The sequence below is a fragment of the Chaetura pelagica genome, unplaced genomic scaffold, assembly GCF_000747805.2.
Source record: "Chaetura pelagica isolate M959 unplaced genomic scaffold, ChaPel_1.0 scaffold32, whole genome shotgun sequence".
Lineage (NCBI taxonomy): Eukaryota > Metazoa > Chordata > Aves > Apodiformes > Apodidae > Chaetura > Chaetura pelagica.
The window spans coordinates 1,766,602-1,776,151 of record NW_009952368.1 but is presented as its reverse complement, the minus strand read 5'-3'; the positions used below and the strand labels follow the sequence as shown (position 1 = coordinate 1,776,151).

The following is a 9,550-nucleotide window of genomic DNA, read 5'->3' as shown; positions in this document are numbered from 1 at the left end:
AGGAGTGTCCCACGAGCCAGTGGTGTGTGCTCAAAGTTCTAAGGCCAGTTGCAAATAGGGCGGCAGAGCGACTGCATCATTGGGAAGGGAAGAGCCATGGATGTCACCTCCCTGGGCTTGTGTGAGGCCCTTGACGTGGTCCCTCAAAACATCCTTCTCTCTGACCTGGAGAGAGAAGGATTTGATGTGTGGGCTGCTCAGTGGATGAGGAATGGGTTAGCTGGTCAGACCCAGAGGGCAGTGGTGAATGGCTCAGTGTTCAGATGGAGATGGTGACAAGTGTCCCTCAGGGGTCCGTACTGGGACCAGTCCTGTTTAATATCTGTATCAGTGACATAGAGAGCTGAGTGGTGCAAGTGACATGGCTGGGGGAGAAGATGCCATGCAGAGCAGCTAATTTGGGTTCCTGGACAGCCAAGGACTCAAGGCAGGAGTTAGAAATTTTAATAATTGATCAAGAGGAAACAAAGCAGGTATGTGTCTCAGCTGTAGCGACACAAGTGCATACATCTTTGCGGGAACAAAATCATAGATGACAATAATAACAGCAGTAATGATAAATAAAATAAAGAGGAAAAAAAAAAGAAAAACAAGAAAAATCCCAACAGAACAGAATACCAAAAAAAGCAAAAAAAAAGGCAAACAGAAAAAAACCCACAATAAAAACAAACAAATAAATGGAATGACATAAAGTGGAGTCATTTATGGAAAGAGGCTTTAAATCTCTCAGTCTTGACCAATGAAGAAATCACTTTCATAATGGAATTCTTGAGCTCCTGGTTCCTCATGCTGTAGATGAGGGGGTTCACTGCTGGAGGCAACACTGAGTACAGAACTGCCACAAACAGGTCCAGGGATGGGGAGGAGATTGAGGGGGGCTTCAGGTAGGCAAATGCACAAGTGCTGATGAATAGGCAGACTACGGCCAAGTGAGGGAGGCAGGTGGAAAAGGCTTTGTGCCTTCCCTGCTGAGAGGGGATCCTCAGCACGGCCCTGAAGATCTGCACATAGGACACCACCATGAAAACAAAACACCCAAATCCTAACAAAAGACCAAAAGCAAGAAGTCCAAGTTCCCTGAGGTAGGAGTGTGAGCAGGAGAGCTTGAGGATCTGGGGAATTTCACAGAAGAACTGTCCCAGGACATTGTCCTGGCAGAGGGGCAGAGAAAATGTACTGGCTGTGTGTATCAGAGCATAGATAAACCCAGTGGCCCAGGCAGCTTCTACCATGTGGATACAAGCTCTGCTGCCCAGGAGGGTCCCGTAGTGCAGGGGTCTGCAAATGGCCACGTAGCGGTCATAGCACATGATGGTGAGGAGATAAAACTCTGCTGACATCAGTAACACAAAGAAAAAGACCTGGGCAGCACATCCTGAGTAGGAGATGGCCCTGGTGTCCCGGAGGGAATTGGCGATAGACTTGGGGACAGTGGTGGAGATGGAACCCAGGTCAAGGAGGGAGAGATTGAGCAGAAAAAAGTACATGGGGGTGTGGAGGTGGTGGTCCCAGGCGATGGTGGTGATGATGAGGCCGTTGCCCAGGAGGGCAGCCAGGTAGATGCCCAGGAAGAGCCAGAAGTGCAGGAGCTGCAGCTCCCGCCTGTCTGCGAATGCCAGGAGGAGGAACTGGCTGATGGAGCTGCTGTTGGACATCTGCTGCCTCTGGGCATGGAGACCTGTCCATCAAAAAAAAAGAAGAGGGAGAAGTCAAGGCAAAAAAATATATTAATTACTCTTAAAAGATCACAAGCTGCCTCTTGCCTTTCCTGAAGTCATTCGGCAGGTCCTTTTTGTACAATCTGGTTGGTTCTGGATGATGAGCTGTGAGCCCTGCCCTGCAGTCACAGGTAAACAAGAAGGGGTGATCACAGGTTGGTGAAATCTAAGAGCTTTTCAATCTTCTCACTTGTAACTCACCCGACTGCAGAGCAGAGCTGAGGGGATTCTGGTATGTGGCTTTTGCTCTAGTTTCCCCACCACACCTGAGGAGATTTTAAGGCAGAAGCCTTGGCCTTCCCACTACTCTCCAGGTGAAACCTTGAAGGTGCTGAGAAGGAGAGGGACTGTCCTTTAGTGCAGAGTGAGGACAGCTCGTCTGTCCGTCAGTCCTGCTCTCAGCTACACTGAGCTGGCACCTCTTTCAGCTGCAGGACCATCAGACACAGATGTTCTCCTGAGGAGAAACTGAACATGGTTGAGAACAGTGCAGCTTTTCCTCCATGGACACAATGGCAGGACAGGACACCTAGCATCAGTGTCTGAGCTGCACCCAAATCATCACCCCCCCATGCCAAGGAAAAGAAGGAGAAGAACAGGGGCAGGAGGGGAACATGCTCTTGGAAGGCATAAGCCCTGCAGGGATGGCAGGAAGGAGTCCAGATACCCCTTCCCATGACTTTCAGGCAGCAGTTCCCTCTCCCTCCCTGCCCATGTCTCTGCTGCCTGGAGCTGTCTCTGCTGGGAGCTGCTTCTCTGTCTCCATGTGCCTCCTTAGCAGGGCTCCCAGAGCCCATCCTACCCACCGGGTGTTCAGCTCTGCCTGGAAGACACCCCTTGGAGCAGGGACCTGCCAGGGGCGTCTCTGGCTGTGCAGGGGCTCAGAAGCAGCTCAGTCCCCATTAGATCTGGGCTCTCAGTGCCTTCTCCAGAGTGGAAAGCACAATTCTCATCTCCCACTGCCCACCCAGCTCAGCAAGAGAAGAGAACTCCAATCACAGACTCCTTTTCTTCCAGGTAAATGCTGCCTCTCTGTACTGCTTCAGAAGGACCCTCTGCAAATTTCCTGTGGGTGTTCTGGAGGTCTGAGCAGTCCTGACCCACACAGCACCCTCTCAGAAGCAGAAGGACCTGTCCTTGCCCTGCCAGGGACAACTCATTCCACACAGAGCTTCTCTCCACAGTCCTTGAGGAGTTTCCCAGGCAGGCTGAGAGCTGCTCCTGGCAGGCAGCACAGCCCCTGCCCCAGCACACCGCCTCTCAGCTGCAGGACCCTGTTCTGACAACAGCCCTGGGCACTCCTGCCTGCATCCCTGCCTTCCCCAAGATCCAAAAGGGCACAAGAGCCACCCACACCAAAGCCCTGACACACCTCACAGATCCCATAAGCTGTGGCTGTGCCAGCTTGAGGAGATGCTTCCAGGAACTGCACCCACACTGCCCTGCACCCACAGACTCACCATGCCAAGGGCTGCACAGATGTCTCCTCCACTGAGCTCTCACTCATCCCCCTACTCGTGGCCACCCTGAAGCTCTCTCTGCCTTGTTCATCTCCCTCAGACCCCCTGGCAGTGCCCTTCTCCCTGCTGCACCAAGCAGAGGAGCTGCTCCTGGGCAGAGCTGTCTCTCTTGACAGCAGCTCCCTCCATCCCAGGAGCCCAGCTCAGAACGTTAAGGAGCCCTCTGGAGGCTTTGCTGCTGAGCCCATGAAGCTGAGACAGGGAGAGGAAGCTGATGAAACCTCTCCAGAAGTTAGAGCCCAAGTGCAAAGTTTCTGTCAGTGCTGATGGGTCCCAGTGAGGGACACAAGTGAGGAAGCGTCGCCAGGGTGTGGGTAGAGCAGGAAAGAGGAGGCAGGGATGGCAGGTGGGGAGGAGGCAGGGATGGCAGGTGGGGAAGAGGAAGGTGACGGTCTCTGGTGCTGAGTGACCCTGGGTGTGTTTCATGACTGCAAAGGGCCCAGCCCTGTCCCATTCACCAAAGGTGCCAGCCCCTGGGAAGGCAGATCCTGTCCCTCACTCACCCCTCAGAGCTCTCCCTGGGGCACTGGGATGTGGAGCTGTGCAAGGCCAAGGGCAGGACTCTGGCTCAACACCTCCCCAGCCCATTCACAAGGACAAGGAGGCTCTGAGACCCCAGGCCTGGAAGCTGCAGTTTCTCCCCATGGGCAGCAGTGGCAGAGATAGATGTCTGAAGCAAAGCAGGAAGAGTTTGGCTCTGTCAGGGGGCTTCCATCTTTTCCACATCCCTCTGTTATCTTGACGAGGGCCTGTCCTACACTTTCCTATCCTCTGGACCTTTTGCCCTGTTGTCCCTGCTCCTCCACCCAGCTTCCACACCTTGCTGTCACCTTCCTTTCCTGACATCTTTCTGTTCTCCCTGCACTGAGACTTGGGCTGACCCAGGCTCCTGCTGGGTGAGGTGGTGACCACAGCCCTGCCCTTGAGTGATACTTCTTTCTCCTGGTGTCCTCTCTGCACTTTCCTAGTTCCATTTGAGGCACTGTTTCTTGCACAAGCTGGTTCTGTGGTGGAGAAAATCTCTAGCCTGTCTGAACTCACCCTCCAGGCCCTCCCAGGCCACTCCTCTCCTGCCCACCCCTGCACAGCCCTGCGCCCGGGGTCCTCAGCCTCTGCAGACTGGCCAAGGGGTTGAGTTCTCCAGAGCCCATTTTGGGAGATCCCTGGGCTCTCTGCACGCTTCTCACAGGTGAAGACATGGTGGTCAAATGGTAAGAATCACAGAATCACCTCCCTTTGTAGTGACCTGAAAGATCACAGAGTCCACCCGCCCATGAAAAAAGAGGGAGTGAGGCTCTTTGCCAAGGCCTGTGGTGGCAGGACCAGGGATCAGGGCTTCAAACTGAAAGAGGGGAGATTGGGAGTTGATAGAAGGAAGAAATATTTGAGGATGAGGGTGGCAAGACAATGGAATATGTTGCCCAGGGAAGTGGTTGCCCCACCTCCAGAGATGTCCATGTTCAAAGTTCTGAGCAACCTGAACTTGTGTGAGATGTTCCTGCCCATGGCAGGGGCTTTGGATTAGATGCACTCTTAGGCCCCTTCCAACCCTAACCGTTCCAGGAGTCTTTCAATCCAGTGTTCCCAGCTCCTTCTCCACAGGGCTGCCAATACCCACATGCACCTTAGGGGCATTTTAACCTGACCTGGTTGTCCTGGTTTGAGCCAGGATGAAGGCATATTTCCTTTTACTGATCATTTTTCTTCGGTGATCACCCTTTTAACTAGCAATAAGTTCTCCAGCTAGTGAATTGATAGTGCTGGAATGTTTATGTTACTGCTGAGATGCCAAGGTCACTTTGCTTTTCTTGTTGAATCTGTGGCCTCAGATGCTAGAGGACCAAAAGAATCACGTCTGTAACCCTTCCATGGGGAGGAGGGGACTAGATGGGCAGCAAAATTGACCAAAGTATTCCATTCCATCTGCCTACATAAGCTCAGTGTAAGGTCAGAGAAGTCAAGTCCCTTCCTGCTTCTTCTCCCCTTCTCTTCTCATGGCTTGCATCCAGGGAGGATTCCATCCATCTCCATTTATCCCCAGGCTCGCGCATCCTTGCCCCTCATCACTCTCCCCTCAGCTCCTGGCTTCTCTGGCAGCTCCGGGACATTTCAGAGCTGCTCACAGCTCAGGAGGTGCTGGGGGAGTTGCTGGGGTGGGGGGAGGAGACTGGGATTTTGCACAAATTCCTACACATAGTTTTATATATTTGTACACATTTTCGTTTGTCATTAGTATTTAATTCAAGCTGTCTAGTTTAGTTTTCAATCCAGAAAGTCTCTCTCCATAATCTTATCTCTCCTTCCCTACATGGATGGGAGTGGGGTGGGATCAAAAGCATGACTGTCTCTGGTTTAATTGGTGATCCTGAGTCAAACACTGACAATGGTCTCCAGCACTTCCATAAAACTGAAAGAATTGTCATCTCTAGAACACGACTTGCCATGTTGTTGGAGGAACAACTCAAACCCCAAAAGGCAGAAAATTAATTGAAAAGGCTTCATTCTGCTCCCCATCCCTCCCTTTCAGCTCATAGGACCCAGACATCAGCTCCTCCTCCTCCTCCAGACTTCAGTCTGAGAATCACAGAATCATCAAGGTCACCAAGTCCAACTGCTCACTCTACAACCATCTAAACCATCTCCTGATACACCCTATCTACCCATTTTTTAAACACCTTGAGGGTTTTTCACCGCCTCCCTGGGCAGCCTGTTCCAAGGCCTCACCACTCTTTCAGTGTAGACATTTTTCTTAATATCCAATCTGAACCTCTCCTAGAGCAACTTGAGGCCATCTCCTCTTGGCCTCTGGCTGGTCACAAGGGAGAAGAGGCCAACACCTGCCTCACTGCAGCCTTCTCTCAGGGAGTTGTAGAGAGCGGTCTCCTCTCAGCCTCCTCTTCTCCAGGCTGAACAGCCCCAGCTCCCTCAGCCTCTCCTCACAAGACCTGTTCTCCAGACCCCTCAGCAGCCAGTTGCCCTTCTCTGCACCCTCTCCAGCACCTCCATGTCCTTCCTGTCCTGCAGTGTCCAGAACTGCACCCAGGGCTCGAGGTGCAGCCTCACCAAGGCCAAGTACAGGGGGGAGCCCCTGCCTGGTCCTGCTGGGCACATTATTGCTGGTACAGGCCAGGATGCTGTTGGCCTTCTTGGCCACCTTGGCACACTGCTGGCTCTTCTTCGTCCAGCTGGTCCAGCCTAACAATACCCCAGGCCCCTGTGCTGGGCAGCTCCCCAGACACTCCTCCCCAAGCCCGTTGCGCTGCCGGGGGTTGGCAGGGATTGGCCCCAGGGCAGGACCCGACATGTAGCCTTCTTGAAACTCCTGCAATTGGCCATGACCCGTCAGTCAGGTCCTTCTGCAGAGCCTCTCTCCCCTGGAGCAGATGGGCACTTCCACCCAGCTCAGTGTCACCTGCAGAGTCCCTGGGGGTGCACTCTGTTCCCTCACCCCAATCATCAGAAAGATGTTTCCCAGGAGCTGCCCCAGCACTGAGTCCTGGGGACACTACTGGTGACCGGCCAGGATTGAACTCCATGGAATTAAGCTCTTGGGACTGCCCATCCTACCAGTTCTTTATCCAGGAAAGCGTGTGTCCTGCTGATCACTCCTTGGCTCTCCAATTGCCAGATCAGTTTATGGGTGGGGATCACAGAGTCTCTGTTGGTGTGATATTGTCGTCTATGCACTGTTGAAGTGGCAACTGGCACCTGTTTGTCTTCAGCCTTCAGCAACCCCACTAGAGAAGGGTAATCTGAAAGGCCAGGCAGAGGATGCAGCTATTCAGTGTCCTCAGTCCCTACAACTGCTCTACCAAAGGCACTTTTGGGTCACAGAAGTATCCTCTCCTGAGATAGTCTATGCCAAGGATGCACGGAGCAGCTGGACCAGCCACTCCAGGGTGCATTTGCCACTCCTTAGCAGTGAGGCTCACATTGGCCTCTACAACAGGCAGTTGTTGAGATCCTCCTGTCACTCCAGACATAGTGACAGAGTCTGTGCCTTTATGAGTTGATGGCAATAGTGTGCACCAGTGTCCACCAGGGCTTTACACCTTTGTGGTTCTGATGTGCCAGGCCACCCAATCCACACAGCCCAGTAAACTTGGTTTTCCCTCTCCTCTCACTGGCTGGAGGCAGGGCCCCTCTATTGCTGAGCATTAGAGTTCAATGCACCATTTTGGGTGATGACTGGTGCAGTATTCTTCTTGGAAGAATCATCTCCCCTGCCTTTGTTCTGGTTAGTAGTTCCTGCACACGTAGCCCTAGTACATGCACCAGGAGAACAGCAGTGGGTTTATTGTCTCAGGTTCTCATGTCCTCTTTATAAGATCACACTTGAGAGACGACAGGTGGCATCCAAGTAGGTCCTGCCTCCCTTGCTGGTGTCCTCTAGCAGGACATGTCCCCTTAATGGCTGCAGCACAAGCCTTCCCAGCTATCAGGCATCTTATTTCTTCCATCAGTCATTTTTTTTCCATGGCTGAGGTGTGGAACTGATGGGGATCAGAGATCATGTCTCCATACTGTCCTGCTTTGAAAGCCACATCACTCACAGTTGGTCTTTTGTAGTCACCAAAGCATCCCATGAAGGAGAATATCTGGGCATGTGCTGCTGGTACAGCCTGCACAGACCTCTGGAGCATTTGTGTGTTGCACAGAACGTCACCAGGATCTGTAACCCCTTGTTATCATAGATCACCTCTGGCACAGCCAGGTCTCTCAGACAGGAGATGTCTCTTTCGAGAGTGGCTGTTCTGCTTCGGCACCAGTCGGTGTCGCCCTTGTGGGGATATCTCTTCCTCACAGCTGAAAGGAGTTGGTTCCACAGGCTGGTACTTCCTGCCTTACTCCCAAGTGCTCTATCAATACCAGCATCTCTGGCCAGGGATCCCAACTGCTTGGCTTCTCTCTCATCCACATTGTAGGTTTCAGCCCCACTATCAAAGCATCGGAGCAACCAAGGAAGAATTCCCTCCCCATCAGTGCGGGTGAAGTCCTTTCTCATGAGGCGCAGTTCTTTCATAGAGAAAGGCTGGACAAGGTCATCGTCATCATCTGATTGAGGAGGGCCTGCTCTTCTGTCTGCTTGAGAGTGGTATGATTTGTTATGTGTTTGAGAGGTACCTGCTCCATCAAGTGATTCAGAATCCTCTGCCTCCTCAGTTTCAGTCTCTTTTGTTGCTTGAAGAAACTCTGGATTTCTCAGGGAGGAGTGTTTTGCCTTTGCCTTGCTCCTGGTCACAGGGCAAACTAGCCTGACTCGAAAGGGAGTGGACTTTATCTTTGTAGAATAAGTTGTTTTTGTAGCAGCACTGATAGAAGCAGCTGTTTTGTAGCAGTACGAGTGGTGGTATCAGCAGCAGTGGTGGTGGCAACATCACGGGTGGCAGCAGCAGTGGCAGCAGCAATGCCTGTGGGGCAGTGGCAGTGAGTGGAGCAACACCTCACCCTATGTATCCACAATGCATTATAATCATTCAGAAGAAGCATCCCTACTGCAACAATGCTATTCAGATCAAGAGCTGGGAGATTCAGCAAAAAAGAAAAGGGAGAGGAAAAACTGACCCAGCTACTGCTGTTACCAACATGGACCATTCCCTTCACTTTAGGAGTTGTACCACTAGGACTTGTACTGTAACTGTACACATACAGTGCCCCCATAAAGAACAGTATCAAATCCCTAGGATCACTAGGCTGATGATACAGTTGATTATGGCCACAGTTCTGTCAACAAACCATAAATCAATCACAAGAGCAGCTCCACAGAGCAGAATACTCCTGGCTGCACAGAACATGGACAGTTGTAGGTTTCGAAAAAGACGCAGTAGATTCATTGCAGAAAGTGTCTGTTCAGTTTTCAATCCTTCATGAAATTCAGCAGAATTATTGTCCATTGCTATCTGAGGGATTCCTGCCATCAGAGATGGAATTTTGAACACTCCCAATTAATGAAAATGTGTAATCTGGGCTTAAAATCAAGCCCCACGTTTGGCGCCAATAAATTGTTGTCATTGTTTGACTCAGGTCTGACAACAATGCTCTCGATCCCCTCCCCCCCACACCCAGGTAGGGAAGGAGAGAGAGGAAAAGACAGAGACTTGGCTGGATTGAAAACTCAACTACACAGCTTTAATTCAACATCAAGGATAAAAGAAATAGATACAGTTACATACAACTATATTCAGATATTGGCAAAAGCCTCTCTCCTTGTCTTCTGTGCTCTCTGTCCTTCCTCTGAGCTTACGGAGCTCTATGGAATGGAGTATCTCTGACCAGTTTTTCCTTCTGTCTAACTCAGCCTCCTGCGGGGGG

At 51.6% G+C, this 9,550-nt stretch overlaps 1 protein-coding gene across 1 annotated transcript; it reads right to left on the bottom strand.

Annotated features, from left to right (window-relative positions):
* Positions 1–698: 698 nt before the first annotated feature.
* LOC104398081 (olfactory receptor 14J1-like) lies at positions 699–1,655 on the bottom strand. Its single transcript, XM_010008124.1, has one exon. The coding sequence runs from the start codon at positions 1,653–1,655 to the stop codon at positions 699–701; it is 957 nt and encodes a 318-aa protein (XP_010006426.1).
* Between the last annotated feature and the right edge of the window lie 7,895 nt (positions 1,656–9,550).

What these genes read in the sequence shown, in the direction of transcription:
- LOC104398081 (XM_010008124.1), bottom strand. Translation starts at nt 1,655, where the DNA reads ATGTCCAACAGCAGCTCCATCAGCCAGTTCCTCCTCCTGGCATTCGCA.